The sequence below is a fragment of the Lemur catta genome, chromosome 2 (genome assembly GCF_020740605.2).
Source record: "Lemur catta isolate mLemCat1 chromosome 2, mLemCat1.pri, whole genome shotgun sequence".
In the NCBI taxonomy this organism is placed as follows: Eukaryota; Metazoa; Chordata; class Mammalia; order Primates; family Lemuridae; genus Lemur; species Lemur catta.
This window is the reverse complement of record NC_059129.1, coordinates 94916316-94939060: the sequence shown is the minus strand read 5'-3', so window position 1 is coordinate 94939060 and position 22745 is coordinate 94916316. Positions and strand designations below refer to the sequence as shown.

Genomic DNA, 22745 nt, shown 5'->3' with positions numbered 1-22745 from the left:
TCACTAACAAAAACAGTAACAAACAACAGCAAAACAGGTATCATAAGCTTTGGTAGGATGTTCTTAAGCAGGGTACAATCACCTACCTGAAGCTAAAATTGGGCTAAATTTCTAGAGGACAAATCTGATGTCTAGAGGAGTTGTTTTTCAGTTCTGGGGGATCTTGGCAGCTTTGAGGTTTTACAGACACAAAAATGGACACACTATGGGAGCCCATGGATTCTTGCCTCGTTTCTCTGTTGGGCCAAGCACCCCACTAACACCTAATGATTTTAGTGGACCACCAATTGCCAGCCTCTAATCCATACAGTTTTTAATTTTGTGTAGAAGAGGGGGAACCTCAATTACTTAGGAATGGTCCTGCTACTGTGAAAGTGTTAAAACAGTGTCCACAGCGGAGCAAACTCCCTTCTGCAGGTAGCCCCACCGAGTGGGCGGCTCCCTCGCGTCGTCGCTCAACTTCGGTGGCTCGGTGGCTCGGGGCTGACCAGGGGACAGCTATCAGGTCGAAGTTTCCACCGCGCCTCCGGTACCTCCCGAAGCAGGGGCCAACCAGGCCCGCAAGGTGTTTCCGTCCTCCGTCCGCGGTGGCTGCAGCCAAGGGCCCAGCTCACGGGCGGCCTCCGCACAGTCTCCTCACTCCCTAGGCCGGGCTGGGTCTCTGCCGCCCCTTGCCCAGAGCAGAAGCCCGGCTGGCGCGCCCGCTGCCCCTCGTGCTGTCCCCGCTACTGCCCCAAGGACAGGCGGTCGCCTAAACCTTAAGCCAACATCTGGTCCGATCAGGCCGTTCTCGGGAGGGCGGGCTCGGTGCCGCTGTTGGGGTTCCCGTGCCAAGTAGAACCGAAGCGGGATTCACCTGTGCCTCGGCCTCTAGTGAGGTGGCATCACCAAGACCGGGCCGCATGCGAAGGCCTGGGGTCCCAAGGCGACATTGCTGGACGCTTTTCAGCCGCTATGCAGGACAGGACACTCGTGTTAATCCTACATGCATTTTCGTCCCCAATTTTAGTCTGGGTTTGGATGAACTGCGACCTCCCCTGCTTTCTGCAGTGTCTGTCCTTTCGTGGCAGGCGCGGGCGCCCGCAGCCAGCTTGGTCCGAAGGCTCCGTCCCGACCCGGAAGCCCAAACTCTGGGGCCGGAGCGCGAAAAGGACTCAGAGAGAGAGAGTCAGCCCTGAGACCATTGGTCTCACTCCAGAGTTACACTAACAGTGGATTCCCGGGGCGGCCGCAGTGCCTCCGGCCCGCGAGCAGCAGGCAGGGGAGGACAGGGCACGCACTGCGGGGTCAGGCTGCTGTGTGGAAGGAGGCCCGGCCGGGGCGCTCTCCGACGCCCTTGGTGGCGCAGCCACACCCGCCCGGTGGCCCGAGAGGGCCGCAGGCAGGGCGGGCTCCAGAGCCTGAGGTGGGGGGTGGGTGCGCCTTGGTGCGTGAAGCGGCCTCCTAGCAGTGAGCTTGGAGTCCGGGCTGGTAGCGCCCAATCTCATTTTTCGCCAGAGAGCCCAGCCGCAGAGGCACCTGGAGCCTAAATACAAAGGCCACTTTTTGCCTCAGCCCCGGGAAGGCTTGGACATTGAGCATTTAGCGAAGTTGAGCAGGCCCAGCAGGATACACGAGATTTGGAGTTTTCAAGATTATTGCCCTGGGCCAGCCTCGCCTACACCCTCCGCCCACGGGAAACCTAGGGGGCAGACACAAGCATCTCCAGGACCTGAAGTTAGGAGTTGGGCCTGGGAAGTTGTGGTCAGTTCTTGGAACAGCTCCTCCGCCCCTCCACTCCACATTGCTTAAAAGGCGGATCGCAATCTGCCCGGGAGATGAAGGCTCTCGGGAAGGACTACAAGGGGATACTTTGCTATTGAGATGTAGTGTTTATTTATCGAAAGAAAGAAAGAAAGAACAGTAGAACAGCTCTTCTCTTCCCATCTGAGTGAAGGCGGTGATGATGCGGGGTCTGTAATCTATATTTTGTCAAGGGTATGAAATTCATTCCGAAGGAAAAGCTCGATCAATTTATTTTTGCTGCTTGCAATAACACAGCTGGATGATGCTTTGAGCTCACGCTAGCCTGGGGCTCATCATTCATTCGCCAAGAACGGGCCTAAATGGTGCCTGTGGGATTAGGTCAATTTTAGTGGATCTACTTCGCCTCATTTGGTTACTAATTGGTTTCTTGTTTTATAAATCGAAATCTCATTTTCAGGAAATTACAAAACCCGTGCAGTCAGTCCATTGAGGTAATCCTCGGGTCAGGGGGTATTTAAATGGAAATGGCTCAACAGCGCACTGAGGGTAAAGCAACAGTGAAACTTGCCCGGGTTTTCACATGAAATGTGAGCTAGCCCTTTAGATCCATAATAGATACATCCCTTCTAATGCTACTTATGTAAATATGATAAACCAGACTTTAAGGGAAGAGGGGGGCCTGGGAGAAGCAAAATTTATCTGCTAAGGTTAATATGGCATATCTTGGAAATCTTCCAAAATAGATTATGTTTTCCTTTGTCTTCGGCCACTTTAGCTGAGGAAAATCCTTTTGTCTAAAACCCGATTTAGTTATTGCCTCCCTCACAGAGCTTCTTTTCTCCTTTGCAAAACCCCGTTCCCTCGGCCTCACCGAATTACAAGAGAATCTTTAGATCTTGTTCCCACTGTAATCCCGCCGCAAAGGGAGCTGGTTTCCTCCTCATTTTAAACAGACAATCAAAGGATTTGCGAATTTTCTGCGGTAGGTCAAGTGCAGAAACGAAATCTCAGCTTACCCCCTCGCCAACTGAAATTGGGTGTGCCAAAGCGCGTCACCGAAGGCAGGAGGCGAGGGGTCCAGCGAGAGGGGTCCCCAGCTCACTTCAACCCTTTCGGGAGGGGGGACCCCCGACTAGGGCCTGGGGAGATGCCCTCGGCACCCTGAAGGATGAACTCAGACCTGGTGTTAGATCAGGAGAGCCTGACAGGTAGACGAGAGAGCAGCCAGTTCCTTATAAAACATTAACCCAGACACAACCCTATGATGGAGGTTTCGACCGGGAACATAAAGAGAAGGCAACGCTCTGTAAAAGCAAAAGGTTTCTTAAAGGTGGCGAGGGGTGGGCAGGAGAGGGCGAGGGAGGCCCCTGTTAACCTGTACCGGTACGGGCTGTTTATTAACCTGTGGGGAAGTCTTATTTTGCCTCGTAGGCGCCTACTAATGGGGCCACAACCCGAGACCACAAACAGCCGAGGCTGGCGCCAGGAGTTCGGAACCAGTGTTTAACCCGAGTCCATCCGGGGGATTTTCAGATCATTCGGGTCGGGAGGCCGTTCCGGAGGGCCTTCCACCAGCTTTGGGAGACCCTCAACATTAAGGACACTTGCTGGCCGCAAGCGCAAACTTCACACCCTTCTGGGAGCTGCCCGAGATGTGTCTGGCGTCACCACGCAGCCTTGGTCCTCTCCAGCTCGCCCGAATGCCCTGGCCCTTTGCCCCTGCGGTGTTTTGGGTTTCAGGCTTCGACAGGCCCAAGGGCGCCCAGGGGCCGGCGCCTCCAGCGTCCTTGATTGTCCCAGCAGGGTCATTTCCTTTGCAGCGTCTGCAGCGAACCCCTCCCTCCACTCCTTCGGAGTGGTTATGTCTGAGCCGGGATTAAGAAAAACTGAACATACCGTTCCAGAAATCAAAGGAGAATAGGTTGGTTGAGACAGGAAAAGCAAAGGAAAGGTGACAGGGCGAAGGGGTGTGTTCAGGTGGCTGTGGAAGGAGCCCTCAGAACGGTCCAGGAGGACCACAGGGACTAGAGCGGTGGAGTCACTTCGGGGAAGGAAACTGGGGCAGGCTAAAGAGTCAGGAGGAGTTGACCCGGCACGAGAGAGGGAGAGGAGTCCCGAGTCCTGGGCGGGGGACATCAGTGTTTGCAGAGCGGTGGGGAAATCGTTAGATTTATTTAGATGTGCAAACACCCAGAAAGACCCGATTCGAGCTTGAGGGGCGCTCATGGTTATTCGTTGCCGAGATTTTGATGGGCTTGCGTAGGAAGCAGCTACTGAGCAACACCTTTTAAAAGTCCAACTCCATGTTTTATTCTGGAAAATCCGTCCCAACCCCATATTACAATGAGAGTGTGTTTATCACTGTAATTCATGGTGATTTGCCCCTTAACGCAATAAATCACCTTTTTGGGGGGGCGGGGAGGTGGGTCATGTTAAATTTTGTTTAATGGTGTAACAAAATCACTTAACAACTTAGTTAAAATAATTTTAGCAGCAGCGCTATTAAAAGATATCACCCATAAATAGTTTAAGATTGGTCTCCGCAAGTTTCTTCTGCGTTATTTTTCATTTTCTTTTTGCAAACAGGTACTCTGGCAGACTCCACATTAATTTTTGAAAAATCAGCCACAGGAGTCTTGAGTGTTTTATTTTTTTAGGTATCCTAGGAGAAATGGTCTGTGGGAAAGCCTCTAAAGATCTTAACGTTGAAACATTAAGGAGAGGAAGAGATTGTCTTTGTTAATAGATGGTATCTGGAAGTAGAGAAGTTGAATGATTACGTCCAAAAGGGAACGAAATATTGCTAGGAAGTTGTTAGCACCTCAAAGCAACTGACTTCAGAAAAGCCTATGCAGTTCTTTTTTTTTTTTTTGGAGGGGCAGACGAGATGGGGGTAGGGGTAGGTTGGAGGGGGTTAGGAGGGGAAAAGAAGAGGAAGGATTGCGCAGGGATGCTGAACCTCAGGCTGGAAATCTTCCTCAAGCAAACAGATTTTTCCGAAGGGGATTAAAGTCAAAGGCCGAAGGGAGGAGAATGGCTGGAAAGCCCGCAGCCAATCAGAAAGACTGCCAGGGACCGGCTGCACCTGGCTGGTCGTCTCAGGTCGCTCGGGGCGGGCAGCTGCGGCGGGCGGCAGCGGGCAGAGGGGTTCGCCGGGTGTGGGGACAAGCTGGGACTTGGGAAAAGGATGATAATGAAAACTTTGGGCAAGAAGTTAAGTGTCTCTCACCCGGTGAACACACTAGTGACCCACTCAAAAGTTATCGCTGAGTTGTGGCCTTGGGGGCTTCGTCTTGACGTACTGCCAGGGGAGCCCTCGGCCAGGGCCCAGCCCGCGCGGAGAAGCGAGGTTTTCTCCGGGGGAGGGAGTCTGACCTCAGTTGGGAAGCTGAGGGGGCGGGACCGAATTTACACGCTCCCATCCCCCTCCGTCCCGGTTGGCGGAGGTGGGAGGTGGGGGAGGAGGGACGGGGGCGAGCTGAAAGAGGAGACCCTAAGGTATGCAGTGGAGGGTACGCGCGCACGCGCGCGTGTGACAGAATTGCGGGACTAGTCCCAAACTGCCAGCTGGGTCGGGGTTCCGTCGCTAAAGGATGTTTCTGTGTCCCCACAGGGCTTGGCGAGGCTTGGGGCCACTCGAGTAGGACTAGCCCCCTGGACAACGTTGGCCGCGAACTGGGCTCCCATTTGCTCCAGGTACAGGCGCTGGTTTCTCAGCGGCGCATATGCTTGCAGGGCCCGGGTGCCTGGCCCTGCGTGAGGGCGGGGCTTCTAGTTTCTAAAAAAAAAAAAAAAAAGATGAGGGTGGGGGCATCCTGCCTGGGTGTGGCCCTCTCACAGCCCAACAGCTCCGCCAAAGTTAAACCTTGAACTCTTAGCGTCCTTGGTTTTGGATGGGCCTCTCTAGCATGAGAGAAGCTTGGTTTGGAAGGTAGCTGGGCAAGGCCCCATTAGGGCCTCCGGACCAAGGGAGGAGGAGCCATTTGTCACCACTGGGCTGAGGAAACTGGAACGCTCAAGGCCAGGCCACGGAGGCAGGGCCGACGAACCAACCGAATTGAAGAATTTACAAAGGAAAGAACAGGAATCTGGTAGACATGCCCGTCAGTTCTCCCAAGCCCTTGCATTCCGGATCCAGCTGCGTCTGCAACTCGTTGCATCTCCCTGTAATGCGGGCCTCCCTCCTCTCTTTCCACGAGTTCTCAGCCCAGGCAGTGTACAGACCCTTCCTGCGCACATACACACCCTCAGGTAATAAGTTTAACCTATGTGAGGCGCCCATTAACTTGTTGTTTGTAGTGCTCATCGTTTTAAATTGCCCATTGCTCGCTTAAGTCGCAGGACAAATATTTTAAATTGCAAAACTCCCGGTGGCATTTTTAGGTTTGACACTTGTCCCCCACCGGGCACTCTATTATTATTCAAGTCCACTGGGAGCTCATAGCGTGGGAGCCTGGAACCTAAGCAGCATTAGGGGAATCTAAGCCAGTTCTCCCTCGTGGGTTGGCATGAGCGGCATCTCTTGGCAGGAGCTCCTGTCCCATCACTACCCCGTCCCTCTCTCCCTTCCAGACACCAAAGAGATTTTAGTTTCACAGAAGAAAGAAAGGGCTTGGGCAAGCATTCTCTCACTAACCTGGCCTCCACACCTCTGAATTTATCTAGAAAGGTGTTTAACTCCCTTTTCTGAGACATCTTCTATCAGATGTCCCTGTGTCCCTCCCCCAGTCTTTTCATATTCCCTACTAATTTCACTCAGAAATGTAAACAAGAGAACAAAATTCACTCTCTCTCACCCTTTCTACCTCTTGCTCAATCTCTTTCCTCTTCTTCACCCCCAATTTCTGGCAAGACTTACATTCCCAATTTCAATAGCTCACCACCACCTCATTCACTCTCACATCCCTGCAGCCTGGTATCTCTCCCACCAATTGTGCTCTGCACAGGCTCCAACACATTTTGCTATCCAGAATTAGATGGTCATCTCTTATCCTAACTGAGCTCGTTAATTCCACAAATATAGGAGGGTCAATTGCCAGCCAGACAGAAAGCCTTGCCCTTCTGGAGTTTACATTCTAAGGAGAGTAGCCTTACAAACCCACACAGGAGCACTGTATAGTGTACCAGGTGATACAAGTGCTATAGAGAAAAATAAGGGCAAGAAGAAAGAGTGGTGCTGATTAAAATGGAGATAGTTGGAGAAGCCCTCACCCGAGGTGACATTTGGGCAAAGATCTGAGGGAGGTGACACTGATAACATGATATTCTCCCCCTTTCTCAATTTCTAAAACAGCGTTATTTCCCAGATTCTTCTCCCTCTCTGCCTGTTCCTCTTTGATTTTCCCACCACTGGCTGGTCTGAAAATGCTGTTATTTCCCCCAAAGTTCTAGCTCTGTTTTTCCTCTCACAGCTTCAAGGCCTCCTGGGTGATCTTGGCCACTACCAGTGGTGACCCCAGCTAGTTTCTCCAGTCTAGACCCTCTCCTGAGTTCCAGACCTTTATTTCCTACTGCCAAGTGCACACATCTAAATGGAAATCTGCATGCACCTGAAGTTTAGCATCTCCAAAACAAGAATGCATTATCTCCCTCCCCCAGACTTCCACTCATACAAAAATCTCACTATGCTTTCTCAAATTTTCAGCTTTATTTAATGATGTCACCCTCTGCCTAACACCCTCACTGAAACCTTGAAGTCAACCTCAACTTCTCTCTTTGCTACCAATTAGCATGAAGCCCATACCCAGAACCATCTTTGAATTAGCTCTCTCCCTTCTCTATCCCTCTTGTGACCACCCAGTTTCAGGCTTGACCATCTTTGCTGCAGTTACCCTCTCTGAGCTACTCATCCCCACTCCTTCCTCCTGTAGGTCACTGTATATACTCTGCCAGGAAAAAAGACAAGACAAAACAAAACATATCTAAGCATGCTATTCTCCTGCTTAGAAACCTCTGTTGGAACCATGATGCCTACAGGAGCAACTCCAGATTCCTCAAGTTAGCATTACAAACTCCAGAAATCCATTGTGGGTGTAGTTCCTCAGCCCCATCTCTGATACACCAAATTCATCACCTCAGAACACACTGGATCTCTCCTTTCCCCAGTCCCTGGCTTTGCCATATCATCCCTTCTGCCTAGAATGATCTTTCTCCCATCTCCAGTCCAAACTTTCTATTCAAGGCCCTGCTCAAACAGCAGCTCTTCTAAGGCCTCTGTGATTCTACCACAGGCCTGTGTGCTGGCCTCTTGCTCAGCCCCTGGCTCCCCTGCCTATTTAGCACTGTCTATTCAGTTGTGTGGTTATTGTATCTATCTTCAGGTCGCTTACCCCTGCTGGACTTTCAGCTCGTTGAGAGCAAGGTCTGACTCACCTTGCCTGAACTGAGGTCTCATTCACAGAGATAAAGGGACAGCGAAAGTCTTAGACTTTCCTTCATGGACAGCCTGTCAGTTTGATGCATCAATGTAAACTTAAACACACATACACATACACATTATAGCACTACTCAGTGGACTTGGGGCTTGTAAAGCCTCTCATCTCCTAAATCCCCCTCTCCTGGACTCTTTCCAGAGTCACTGGCCAGCTTTGTTCTGTCTATAAACTTCAGATTGCCAGCCCTTCCAAGTCGATCAGTGCCTACTGCACTGGATCTTTCCCAAACCCTGCTATTACTCTTTCCATGATAGACCCCTGCCACTGTGGAGTCCTTCAAGACTGACACAGGAGAACTCTGATTCTTTCAGTGACCATTGCCCCCAAATCTAACCCTCTTCTTATTGTAGGCTGTGATTTTCCCCCAGAACATGTGTGGGTATGTGTGTGTGTGTGTGTGTGTGTGTGTGTGTGTGTGTGTGTGTTACAGATGTTCTCTTTTGTTCATTTTGGTGGATCCTGAGTCTTGGAAGGCATTAGCCTTGTCCACCACTTCCTCTGAATTTCTCCAATTGGGCTGAATGCCCCACATACTTACAAATTTAGAATGAACAAAAGAGGAGACTCACACAGCTGGTTTCCTATGCCCTTTTTCCTGCCAGCCCCTGTCCACTCCATCTCTCTCACTTCTAGCTGAATGTCTCTAACTTCTGTCCTCCCCCTCCCATTTCTCCAGATGGCCCAGAGGGCTCTCCATTCACTCTATTTCTGCCTCCCTAGACCCTGGATGGCTTTATCTTTGTGGTGGCCCCAGATGGGAAGATCATGTACATCTCGGAGACAGCCTCAGTACACCTGGGTCTTTCTCAGGTAGGTGAGTGGTTCAAACTTCCAGCCTGCAGTTTCTACAGCCAGAGTTGGAAGCAGGGGAGGGAGTTTCCTCAAACCTTTATATTTGCATTTCTGGGGCTAGAAACCTCACAGCTGGCCAGAGGACTCTTTAAATGGGTCTGGATCTCCCCATTCCTCAACTTTTTTTTTTTTTTTTGTCATGTAGCTTCTACCCCAGGCCCAAATAATGGCTGCTTTTTTGAGTCCCTACCACAAACCAGACACAGTGGGAGGAGATTACACACTTAGTCTATAGTGTCTTTACCAGAACATTGCCAGGGAGCTGCTACTCCTCCTCCTCATTACTACTGCTACTAGTAGTATTTCATAGATAAGGGAGCCAAGGCTTATATAGGCTGCAATAGGTAGCAGACAGCAGAGTTGGAATTGGAACTGAGGGGCGATTCCAAATTTCTGGCTCCTGTCCTCACGGTGCTGCAGCCCCCCTGGTCCAATCCTTCAGCCTCTTCACAGGGCATTCCACCACCACGGAGATGGGAGATGGTGACACCCTCCTCTTTACAGGTAGAGCTGACCGGAAACAGCATTTACGAATACATCCACCCGGCAGACCACGACGAGATGACAGCGGTGCTCACCGCCCATCAGCCCTATCACTCTCACTTCGTGCAGGGTAAGGCAGAAACGTGCCTGCGACGCTCAGGCCCATCGCAGTCCTCTTGTGGTTTTTTTCCCCAGTTAGTCGCGACAGGGACCGGCGCCGCGCCGCCTGTCTCAGGCCCTGAGCCTCCCTCCGCTCCTCTCCCCCAGAGTACGAGATCGAGCGCTCCTTCTTCCTGCGGATGAAGTGTGTCTTGGCCAAGCGGAACGCCGGCCTCACCTGCGGCGGCTACAAGGTGCGTGACTGAGCTGAGCTGAAAGACTGACGCTGAGTGTAGTCGGAGGGGGCAGGACACAGGGCGCCTGCGGCGTGGGAGGGACATTGGGGCAGCCGGGACCGCCCCCGAATGCGCCCTCAGCGCGCGACAATGAGCCGGCGGGCGGCGCACTCTACAAGGGTCACTGAACTTCGTGAGCACCTGGGGACTGTGCTTAAAGACCAAAGTCTGACTGAGTCCGGGTACTGTGCGGCAGTTGGGGCTCTTAACCTGAGGCCCTAGAGATGGGCCTTAGAGGTCAGTAAAGCCTCCCAAGTGGCGAGTACCTTTGGTGGATTTGTAAATGTTTAGCCATAGAGCCAGATTTTGACCTCCAGAGAGGTTAAGAACCGGAGCTCAAAGCTGTGGTTCTCAGCTTAAATGCTATTGAAACATCGCTAGGAAGCAGGTTCCAGGGCTCTGCTTTGTGATTCGGTTGTGTTACGGTTGGTGGGGCCTAGGCCTCTGCATTTTTACAAGTTCCCAAGTGAGTTCAGTGTGGCGGTGCACTTTCTTAAAAACACCTTGAAGCACCAATACCTTTGGACCCCTCAGTGCAAAGGCATGCCCACACAGCAGGTGTGGGTGTGTAGAGTCTCAACTGTTTCAATCCCTTCCCTACTTGTTGGGGGCTCCTCCTGACTGTCGGCGGATTCTCACCCCCAAACCCTCCGCCGCAGGTCATCCACTGCAGCGGCTACTTGAAGATCCGCCAGTACAGCCTGGACATGTCCCCCTTTGATGGCTGCTACCAGAACGTGGGCCTGGTGGCCGTGGGCCACTCGTTGCCTCCCAGTGCTGTCACAGAGATCAAGCTACACAGCAACATGTTTATGTTTCGCGCCAGCCTGGACATGAAGCTCATCTTTCTGGACTCCAGGTGGGTGCGCAGGGCGGAAAGAGCCGCCCGTAGCGTAAGAGAGGCCCTGCTTAGTGACTGCCAGCTTCCTGGTGACCGTATGCGAGCCCATTTTGCAGATGAGGCGATTGGCCCGGCCCTGGAAGGGCACCCAGGTCTGAGGCGGCTGTCGTGGGTAGGGGACACTCCCCTCCGTACCCTTGCTCGCACTTACCCTGGGGATTGCTCTCCTCAGGGTGGCGGAGTTGACCGGGTACGAACCTCAGGACCTGATTGAGAAGACTCTATACCACCATGTGCACGGCTGCGACACCTTCCACCTGCGCTGCGCCCACCACTTGCGTAAGGCTCCACCCTGCCCCACACCCGGACAGCCCCAGCGCATCCTCAGTTGAGGGGGGTAGGGAGTTTCCCGTCCATCGCAAGGGCACAGGTGGGAGCCCTTGTAGCCGGGTGCTGGTGATGTGTGAGGCCCCGTGAGGGGCTGGCCCCACCTGGTTTCTCTGACCAACGCAGCCGCTAACACAGGTGAAAGGGGCGTTTGGGGCTAAATGCTTCCAGGAGGTGTCTTATTTCGCTGTTGATATTTTCCCCACCTGCGAACCTCACTAAAGCTGCGAACGAAACCCAACGCTAGTCAACTTCGCTCACGTTCCGCTTTTGATACATCTTTGCTTCGAGCTCGATCTCCCTGGTCAGGGAACCTGAGTCTCAGAATTCTGTTGCTCAGACTTCTCCTTCTGTAGTTGGAAAAGCGAATCTGGGGTATACCTTCCACTTTAAATGTTACCCCTTTGAATGGTGGGGGCCCACCCCGTTATCATCCCTATAGAGTGACCAGAGGACTCCATGCAATTTAACAGGACAATCCATTCTTCTGGGAATTCGCCTGCTGTGCCTCCCTCTTGCCCGGTGCAGTTATTAGGGCCCATAGGGGGCCGCACTCCCACCACCACGGGTTGCATTTGGGACCACTCACGGGCAGCCTGGTTCACTACCATCTGCGTTCTGTCTCTCAATCAGTGCTGGTGAAAGGGCAGGTGACCACCAAATACTACAGGTTCCTGGCGAAACAGGGCGGCTGGGTATGGGTGCAGAGCTACGCGACCATTGTGCACAACAGCCGCTCCTCCAGGCCACACTGCATCGTCAGCGTCAACTATGTCCTCACGTGAGTGCAAGCCTGGGACCCCTTCACACACTCCAGGCGCCCCTGGTCTCCGTGAGGGTGCGGGTGGCGGGTGGCGGGCACCCAGGTTAAGTGAGGCTAGGGTCCGTCTGGGATGTCGGTTTGACGCCCAAGTGTTGGCTGCGCTGAGCTGAGAGGAGGCAGGTCGAACGCTTTCATCTTTCTGAAGAGGCTTTCATCCTTATATTCTAGAGAAAGATTTAGGAGTTTTCCATCACAGTCCATATTTGCTTTCTTCTCTTTCTCTCTCTTAACCTTTTAAGCGAACTCTGCATTAAATAAAACTTAATGCGGCAGAAAGAAAAAGAGAGAGAGAGGGAAAAAGATCCAACGTACGGAGGCATTTATGGTTAACAAACAGGACATCTGTTTCACTTTTTCAAATCTGGGGTTTGAAGTTCTTAATTTTAACCAGAGTCTCCAATCAAAGTTAAGAGTTCTGAGAGAGTGGTTTTTTCCCTGAACCATAAAGGGGGCTTAAGTGACCAGGAGGTCTGACTACTCCCAGAAAGCAAAGGGACCCGAGCTAACACGGGGAGTCTTGGCCGTCGCCCAGCCCCACACGTAGTGTAATCGCTTCCCTGGGTGACGAGCGGAGCTCCGGGTACCACCTGCGGGTGCAACCAACTGGGCAACTGCAGCGGCCTGCATTTGAGCCTTATTCTTTCTAGAAACAATAATCATTTCTGGTCGTCAGTGTGGCCTTGTAGGCTGATCACGTGGCCTCGTGTGCGGCAGGCTGGTGAAGAAGGCACGTTCTGTATAATGTTTGTGAAAGTCGAATTGCTTAGGGTTAAAGTCTTTATGAAGAACCCTTTTGTGTGTGCAGTTGCCTTTTCTTTTTTTTTCTTTTTGTAGAGGTTGAAATTCTTGTGATTTTAGGGAACCTCAAGGATTACTTACTTTGGAAGTGTTGACACACCAGGCACTTAGTAGAATGCTATTTAGACATTAAGAAATTGGTTAAGGGATGCTATTTGGAATCAGACTATACTACAGGACTACATGAGGACTAGATTCATTCCATGTTGTTTTAAATTGCCAAATTAAAAATGTAGTAGTTGGAAATATGTTAGGCAGTAAGACTATTTACTCTGTGTCCTGTTTAATAAGAAAATTTAATTCAACAGACTTAGAAAATGAATTTGGTTTAGATGAGGATTCAATATTCAAGAAATAGCTAGTTATTAAGAATAATCTTTTAATTTCTTTCATTTTAGTAAACAGTATTAAAATCAATATTATTAGATTTTTTTGTAATAGCAAGAAGGCTGTGTATTTTCATACAGAACAGAAAACTTACCAATATTTTGGGTATCATGAAATAAAACCACCTATTTTATGAATATAATTTTCCATATTATTAAAACAAACAAGAGAAAATGGCAAAGCATAATTCATAAAAAAAGCCACTCTGTGAAGCAGAAGTATTAAAGGGTGAAAAATTATGTCTGCTTACCATGGAAAGGAAACGGACATTCTTTAAGAAGGTGCTTTGTATGTCTGAGACATCACAAGCATTATACATACACTCTGTTCTCTGGTGGGTGCCTGTGGTTAGTAATCATTTTCTTTTTTTTTTATCAAACAGCAGGGTATATAGTCACACAGACCCACATAAATGATCCGAATGCAAGTTAGACCTCCCAATGGGTAAACTTAATTTATGTTCCAAGTCATTTTGAAATATTCTGTTTTGTTTTCCAGTAGATAAGTGTACATTTTTTCTTCTGTTCACTCTGTCATTCTTCACTTTTCACACTTCTTTAGAGCTGCAGAATTAAATGATCAACTTTACATGAGATTTAAAAAGATATAATGAGAATAAATAAATGATTTATAGAAGGAAAAATAGTATGGCATATATATTTTCTGAACATTTTATACCTTGAAATGAAAATAGAAATAAACACAGAAGCATGTGTACATAGGCATGCAAGATGAAAAGCTGAAATTGATTACCCTTTTATGAGTCTCAGCTTCAATTCCTTGTGTAAAAATTCTTAGGACAATTTTTATAGCTGCAAATGTGGAAACTGCTTTAGATGAAATGTCATCAAGTGGCTCTGTGTGTGTTGACAGGATTTTCATAATGAACAGGTTGCAGTTTGTTTGATGTGTATATCACACATCTGGTGGGAAGTTACTAATTTACATTGTCTTAGCAAATTAAATAGATGACTATTGATTCTCTATGGTAGTAGTGAACTACCCACATACATTTGTTTTTAGGGCTATTTCCTTAGAAAGCCTGGGAATGATAAGTGAATTCTTTCCAAATACACTACCTCAAACAATATACTTAAAACCACAAGCTCCCAAATAATTTGACATACCAGATGTTTTCCAAATTTAAACATTTTTATAGCATACATTTTGAGGGGATTTTCATGTTATGAAAATATTGACGATTTTAAATAAACATTGGTCCAATGAGGGTATGATGTTTTGGTGGAAGTTACATCCTTATGAAGCTCATTTTTAGAAATTTCCTGATGGTAAATTTATTGCTGAAGTTAAAATATGCCTAGAAACATTGGTCATTATTATCTAACGGAAGCAACAATGAATAGATAGTTTTAATAAGCAGTTGCAAGAGTGCATATAGGAAAACTGGGTGATTTTAGAGGCACCTGGTGCTTTTTACTGACTTTTGTATATGTTCTGAAAATCTGGAGAGGAGAGTAAGAAGACGCTGTAATTAAAATTTTAAAATTCTTTTAGTTTTTTTGAGTTTCTGAGTTTCCATGAAGCTTATATAGCTCTTCATTACCTACTTACCCCCAACAAAACAAAACAAAAAGCTCACCAGTTCACAATTTTCTATAAGACACACATGTTTGCCTTTTACTTTCCACATTAAAAAAAAATCTGTCTTATAAATTATGAGTGCCCATAGGTTTTGAAATAAGTGTTAGGTATGACAAACCCTGCTCTCTGAGTATTTTCAAGACAATAAGTGAATGGAGCTAGTGTCTAGTAACAGGGAATGTTGGAGAAAGTCCAGAAAATGTGGTGAGTAAAAGGAAAGTATACTGTGTAAAGACCTAAGTGATTTTCTTGAATTCATATTTCCTTGAGTTTGTTTAATTACTAACATTATTTATACCCAGTTCAGATGAAAAACATTAGTACTTAATGTGAAGAAAATTGAAAATGTGGAACACCTAATAAACTATGAAAAGGAATTTCTGCAAAAATTAAGAGTGTTGGTTAGGAAACACTTTTTAAAAACTTGATTAATAATATAAATATATTTAAAATATATATATACACACACATATATATATTTCTCTAAATAGATTTTATTTTCCTGGTTAGCAAAATCATTCTTTTATATTATAAACAATGTCAAATGAAGCACCTTTTGACTTAGCAAGCAAGCCCCAGCAAATATAAAATAATTTACTCTTATGCCTTGGATCTATGGAGCACTCATTGCATAGATTTAATCTTTTTGGTCATTCAAAATAACAATCATGCACTAATGTATGTCCATAAATTAGATTTGTTCCTTAATTGTGTTTAATTTTTATTATGATAATATTGTACATCAAAGTCTCAGTCATCCTTTTCAGATGATCTTTAATGTAATTTAATGATTATAGAAATAAATTAAAGACATTCGTATCAATAGTAATTTTAGAACTACCAAAGCACTTTGTTAAAAGGAAGAGCTGGGAGATTTAGTCTCCCTTGAAATACACAATACCAGTACTCACTTTAATAATCTTGTCCATCATACACTTTTTACTCATTATAATATTTTATCAAAATGATCTGTATTTACTTTCAAATTCATCTTCAGGAACTTACAAACTTTGAATTGTTTTAAACAAATGCTGAATGCATATCTCTTTCAAAGTGCTGCCATGTTAGTTACCTGATTTGTTTCCTTGATGCTAGGTGAGGAAATTGAGGCTCAGATATGCTGAGTAAGTGATGAAGATAAAATTAAAAGCTGGTGTGTCAACTCCCACTGCATCCTGCTGTTCTCTCTGTAGAGGGGTGGGAGTTGATGGGGAAGAAAATGTCTGAGAGAGAGATGGACAGATTTGAATGAATGTGGCCTGTAGTGTTCAGCCTACCCAATTTCAAGATAGGCTTTGATCTGAATTCATGATGGAAGATTAAGAAGCTGCCTGTGTTGCTGCTTCACAAGTGTGTGCAGATATTGACATTTTCCTGACTAAAATTTAGCAGTGCTATCTTCTCAATGACATTCAATTAAGAATATATCATTCTTCCCCATAAGTCTCACTAAGGACATTTTCATTTTGTAAGAAAAAAATGTGGCCTGCAAACTTTTTAGTTTTTTACTGAATCGCTTGACTCTTGATTACACAGATACATTATTGCTATTACTAATTGTTTTATTTATGCAACCAGATTTAACATTTTATGTTCTTGCTAAACAAAAGAGTTAAACCAAATGTCAGTGCATTGGCAAGCCAAGTCATCCTTTTTATCAGATGTGACACAAATTACCTCCTGTGGCAGAAGGGTCTTTCCTACATGGTGTGTGTGTCCCTGTGTGTGTGTGTGGGGGGCATTGGCCCTTTTCTGCCTTTGAGAGAGATTGTAGGACATCCAGTGGCAGCAGGGGATGTTCCCCTGGAGGTTCTCTTCAGAGGCTGGGATGGAGAATTTCCCAGCATTCTCTGGGCTGCTGTGCCATCCTTTAACCCCTTGGCACTGCCATGGCCCAGCTGCTTCTCCCTCCCCAGGCCTCTCTGGCCTTTGTTGTTGCCCTGACCGTGAGGGCACTGACTCACCGAAGCTTCCTATTCGTTCCTGGGTGGAGGCTACTTGGTGCGTACTAAAAGAACAGCCTGTCTGTTCTCTGACTTTCTCTTAGTCTGGCTATAGGGAAGAAGGGATTTTGATTTTTGAGTCATATCATGGAAAAACATGGATCATTGCCTTATTTAAAGGCAGGGACTCATACATGTTACTATGAGTGAATGGAGAAATTCAAATGGGCTTTACTTGAACTCCAGAAAAACATGTTTTTGTCTCCTGACTCAATCTGCTTATGTGGGGAACACTATTAGGTTTGATACAGGATGTGTGTGTGTGGCAGGCAGGGATATGCATATCTTAATAATGTTAGTAAAAAGCTGCTACTTCTCTCCTCTTACCGAATGTTACCATGCTGAGGAAGGTTGAGGAGTAAGAAAGACTCACATCTGAGGGGCTGCCACTTTGCATGAGAGGTTCAGAGAGGCCAAGTGACTTAGCCAACACAACACAGCTAGTGAGGGTTCCAGCAGGCATACCAATCCGGGGCCTGGACTCCAGTGCCCACCTGATTTCCTCTTTGGCGTGCTCTTTTTAAGCTGGTGAAGTTGTGTGAGGGAGAACCATATGAAATTTCCATTTCTGCACATTAAAATAGTGTAATATTGGCTATTTAATATGATTCCACCTAATATTTATGAAGTAATTTATGATGTTTTGCAGATAATTTACATAGGTCTATGGATCATTTACTCCCTTGTTTAATATGGGGTTTCCACAAAATGACTCAGTTTCCTCAGAGTTTGGGTATACTTGGGACCTAGTCAGCTGCCAGGCGATATCCTGAACCTCCAGGCCTGACCCTATCTCTGCCTCACCAATTTAAGCATCAACAGTCATGACATTCTCACAAAGCAGCAATTGATAAGTGTCACCCCCAGAACATTATTTTATTTAGAACATCTGATATTTTACCAGGATTCAAATGGGAGCTGCTGTCTTTACTAGAATATTTTCCCTTTGATTGATTGCTAAATGGATAGGGCCTGTAAAAGGATCTTTTTTTTTTTTCCTGGGGATTTCTTGTTCAAACAGAATTTGTTGTATCCACATCAGTAAAGCTGTGCTAATATGGGCTGCTGGCCAGATCGTGGAAATAGCCTCATTATATTGAACTGGATATCATAATGGTATCCATTAAGGTGGGATTCTCTCTGTGTTTGTGCTTTTAAATCCAAGTCCCTTGCCACTTTTTACCTCTCTCCAAGAATAGCAACATTCTCTGGTAATGCAATCTTAGAATGTGCTGTCTCTACCTCCTCCTGCCGAAAACCATTACAAGGTTTGGGTTTGAGCATTCTTAGAGGTTTGTGGCTGGCTGCTGCTCTGTAGTCATTCATTTTACTAACCTTGCCTGGGATGACTGGAATGTGTTCTGGTGACTGAAGCTCAAGCTTCACTTCTTTCAACATCTCATTTTAATTGATATTGGTGTCCAAATACTCCGTAGGCCAAGAGCTGCTTTTTTTTTTTTTTAGATCTAACCAAATACTACAGAAAGTATTTTAATTTTTAATTTTTATAAGCCGTTAAGAGACTAATAGTGTTGGAAATCACAACATTTATATTCACTGTTGAAATCTTACTGCAGTCCTGGCAAGGTGAAATATTTGTTGTGCTGGATTTTGGTAATGGACCCCTGCAGGGTTACAGCTCAGGAATGCAGGAAGAATAAAACCCATAAAGGGGCGGGCAGAGTGGGTGTCAATTTCATTCCTCCAATTAGAGCAGTTAAAGAAATAGCCAAGTTCAGCGTAGTATTTTATTGTGAAGGCTAATTGAAAACCAGAGGGAAATATTTAGAGACATTACATGGCATTTTACAGTATAATCTCTTTTCTATTTGTGTGTCTTCTCAGTTGACTCAATAGGATCCTCATTATAAACAAATTTTTATCATTAGAATCAGCTTAATTTCTGTTGTTACAATTAAGGGTATAGTAAGAAATGTTTTAGAGTAGTCTTCTCTATGATAAGCAGGGGATAGTTCATACATTCACTCAGCAAGTATTTTCCCAGTGCCTGCTGTGTGCCAGGCTCTGTGGTAGGGCTACAATGTGACCGGGAGAGACAAAGTCCCTGTGGTCATGGAGCATGAATTTTGGTGCAAATAAAGAGATAGTACTTATAAACAAATGAAATGTCATATAACTTTAGGAAGTGATAGGAAAAAATTAACTAGGACAAAGAGATGGGAGGGGTCAGAAAAGGCCTCTCTGAAGATTCATTAATGAAGGGAGGGAGTCAGCCAAGCTGAGACTTGCAGGGAGAGCATTCTTGGTTTGAAGGGAGCAAATGCAAAGGCTCTGAGGTGGAGACCAGCTTGGCATGTTGTGAAACAGAGAAGGTCATTGTGACTGCCTCAGACTAAGGGAGAGGAAGAGTGGAGGAAGATGATGCTAGAATAGGCTGGATCAGATCATGTTGAGTCTTGAAGACTCTGAGAAACTGTTGGAGAGTTCTGACCAAAGGCATGGGGTGATCCAATTTATGATATGAAAAAAATCATCTGGCTGGTGTAAAGAATAGGCTTTGGGGAGGGGGGAGGGTGGAGGCAGAGAGTACCATTGAGAAATGATTATAGTTGCCTAGGTAAGGGAAGATGATGGCTTGAAAAAGGGAGGTAGTGTGGAAGGGTCAGATTCAGGGTATGTTTTGAAGGTAGATGCGATGGGGTCTGAGGATGGATTGGATATGAAGTGTGAGAAATGAGAGGAGTCAAGAACAGCACCTAGATTTTTAGCCTGAGCACTTTGGGTGAATAGTGGGAAGGAGCAGCAATTGTCAGGGGCAACAACGTGTGTGGACGTGTTTAGCTTTGAGATGCCTGCCATCCATCAGAGTAGAACATCATGTAGGCAGTTGGACCTGGGTATCTGTGGAGTCAAGAGGTCTGGGTTAGAGTTTGGGCATCAACAGTGCGTGGAATTTAAAGCCAGCAGAGTGGATGAGATCACCGGAGTGTGGGTGCTAATAAAGAAGAGAAGTAGCCTGAAGACCACGCCCTGCAGCTGCAACATTTTAGGGTCTGCAGGAATAGGAGGTGCCCAGCAAGAGGTTGGGAGGAAGTGAACAGTCATGTGTGGGAGTGGGAGTAGTTCAGTGAAAGACATGCAGCGAGGTTAGCCCTTAGGGAAAGTGTGAAACATGGATTTTGTCTTTGAAATATTCCCTCCCTTTATAGTGGATTTCCATCTTCTCTGTGATCCCCCTTAGCCTGATTCCTTTAGTTTTTCTTATCCAGGTTAACAACTGCTCTAGTTCCCAAAATGTGGCCTACTGACTGCAGCATCAGCACTACCCAGGAACTTGTTAAAAGTGCAAATTGTTGGGCTCAACCCTAGAGCTACAAATGAGAAACTCTAAGAGGTAGAGCCCATCAAGCTGTGTTTTAACAAACTCTTCAGGTTCTTCTGATGCATGCTGAAGTTTGAGAACTACTGCTTTAGGGGAAAGTAGCTGATAAACTCAATCAATGAATGATAGCAGAGGAGACTTACACTATTATCTCTTTCTGGGCCATCTGCCTAGAGCCGAATAGATTAAAATAGGAATAGATGGATCGTGAGCCTCATTCAGTAGACCACTATTGAGATGTCTTCAAGGGGGATAGAGAACCTTCTCAAGCCCTACAAATCATAAAAATAGGCAGCTGTCTATTCTGTCTTTGGTAATGGACTCTATTGATAACCATATGTTCTGTGTAGTATTATATAAGGCCTCTGACTCCAAATATAGAGACAATAAAAATTTTGATATTTTTGAGGGCCATGCAAAATCTCTAGCAACCACCCAGCACTTATTTTGTTTAAACATAACTTATCTAGCAGGAAATTTTAAATAAAGTCTGAATATTGAAGCGTATAATAATAATCATGATGATGGTAGAACATTTGTTAAATTATGAAGTTTTATTCATAAAATACATCTCAAATTTATTTTAGCGGTTTAAATAATAGAATTTAATGTATATTTAGCCAAGCATTACAGTAGTAAGGGCTTTAAGGAGATTAGAAATAAATGAATCCAATTAAAGAACATGTCTGTGAGATTTGATGTGTCATAGTACGAATGAACTGTTTGCACAGCAACTGTAAAGAAATCATTAATGATTAACTCTCTAGAAGAGGTTTAATCAAGAATAAATGTTATAGGACATATTTTAAAATATTTAAGTTAAACAAATGAAAATTTGTGCATCTGAAAACATTGCATCATTTCATCTATGCCATCATTTTTATGGTGTCTTTTCCTGGGGAGTTCAAAGTCTGAGGTTCTACTTTTCTATAATCTATAGAAATGCCAGTGCTTTTGCATTATGCAGAAAAGGGCAGAGCTTCCAACAGTGCTGTGAGGTTTGGCCTTGTGGAGTCTCCCCATATGAGACCCTGTGCAGAATTTGGGGACTCTGTGGCCTTGAATATGGGGTCCAAACTTCCCAGTGTTGTGGGAAGATTATTTTGTTATGATTAAAGGTATTGTTTCTGTTTCTGAAGTTTGTGTGGAGTTGAAAATAGGAGGTATGCTCCTTTCAACCCCTCTGCCAGTAGATGTTTTTAGGGTTTGGTAATCAACTTTGCTAAGGATCAGAAGAAGTAGGGAAGGAAGCTATTCTTGTGAGAATAGAACCTCAACCAAATATAAGGTGTTAGGTGATGGGAACCTCCTTTACTTATCTTTCTTAGGTATTGGAATAATTCTAAAGGGAACATACACTTGAAAAACATCAGCTTAATAAATATACAGTAAAGTGCCTGTTGAGGGGATGGACACAGGGTGGGGAAGAGGGAAAAGATAAAAAAGAGGGAGCCAGAATCACGCGTATGCATTTTATTTCCTATTTTTGAAAATAAATACATAATACAAACTTGGTTGATACCAATATTACTTTTTATTTTATATTTGACTCATATAAAGTGAGCTAAAATTAAGTGTTTAGATTGTGGGAGAAGAGACAACTTTTAATCTATGCCTTTTTTGTAAGAGACAACACATTTTGTGTTTAATTTGTTTGTATCTAACTTTTAAAGACTAATACCCTCTCCCAATCACCAAGAAAATAGAAAAACAGAAAAGTTATAAGATCAATAGAATGTGGAACTTAGACCTGAAGGATTCACAAATATACTTAAAATTTCAGTAACAAAATATAGAATGAATTTCTGAGCACAATAATTAAGTTCTCTAGGACAAAAAATGTGGCCCTTACTTTGGAGTTTACTTCATTTGAACAATGATAAATGTAACATTTATAACCCACATGAAACAAAATTGTTTTAAGACACTATACAGCAAGGCTTTTTTTTCAATTGTAGTAATAATTTAAGGTATATTCTCCAAAGAAGGAAACAGAAAGTCATATAGGTCATACAAAAATCTTCAGAGACAGATGATTCTGTAAGGTAGGAAAGATGGAAAACAGATCAGAAAGCAAGTGAAACATAGTTACTGGGAGAACATATGGACACTTGGACACTTAAAAATTATAAATGGTGTGCCTGATAGGTTGAACCTACTGGAAAAGAAATTTAATAATGCTTTCTCTTTTGTAATTTAACGTGCATAAAGAAGAAACCCTGGAAATTTAAAGAAAGGAAGTTTTAATGTGATGTGAGAGTGTCTGAAATTTGCCTCAACTGGTATTTTTTTTAAAGAGAGACACTTTTTGGATTATAGACATCATACATGCTTATAGAAAAATTAAGATAATGCAGAGAGATTTAAAAGGAAGATGAAAAACTTCTTTAATGTATTTTCCAAATATCTACCTTTAATATTTTATTGTCTCTCACTATGCATACACAGTACATGTTAATTTAAAAAGAGATAATTTTTCACTTTATCATAGTATATTTTATGTCATTAGAGTAAAAATATCTAATGGCTATGTAATATTTTATCACATGTGTATACCATAGTTTAGTAATTCCTTTATTGTTAGTTCTTCTGATTTGATCATTTCCAATTAAATATAAGAAATTATGCTGTGATAAGCACCCTTGTATATA

At 45.2% G+C, this 22745-nt stretch overlaps 1 protein-coding gene across 1 annotated transcript in view; it reads left to right on the top strand.

Moving 5' to 3' along the window:
• Window positions 1-22745, top strand: part of SIM1 (SIM bHLH transcription factor 1) — a 67089-nt gene that overhangs the window by 4533 nt on the left and 39811 nt on the right. Inside the window, exons 2-8 of the mRNA XM_045544078.1 lie at window positions 5360-5442; window positions 8901-8990; window positions 9537-9645; window positions 9783-9868; window positions 10570-10769; window positions 10984-11090; window positions 11772-11919. Coding sequence (XP_045400034.1) covers window positions 5360-5442; window positions 8901-8990; window positions 9537-9645; window positions 9783-9868; window positions 10570-10769; window positions 10984-11090; window positions 11772-11919 — 823 coding nt within the window. The remainder of the gene's footprint in view (window positions 1-5359; window positions 5443-8900; window positions 8991-9536; window positions 9646-9782; window positions 9869-10569; window positions 10770-10983; window positions 11091-11771; window positions 11920-22745) is intronic.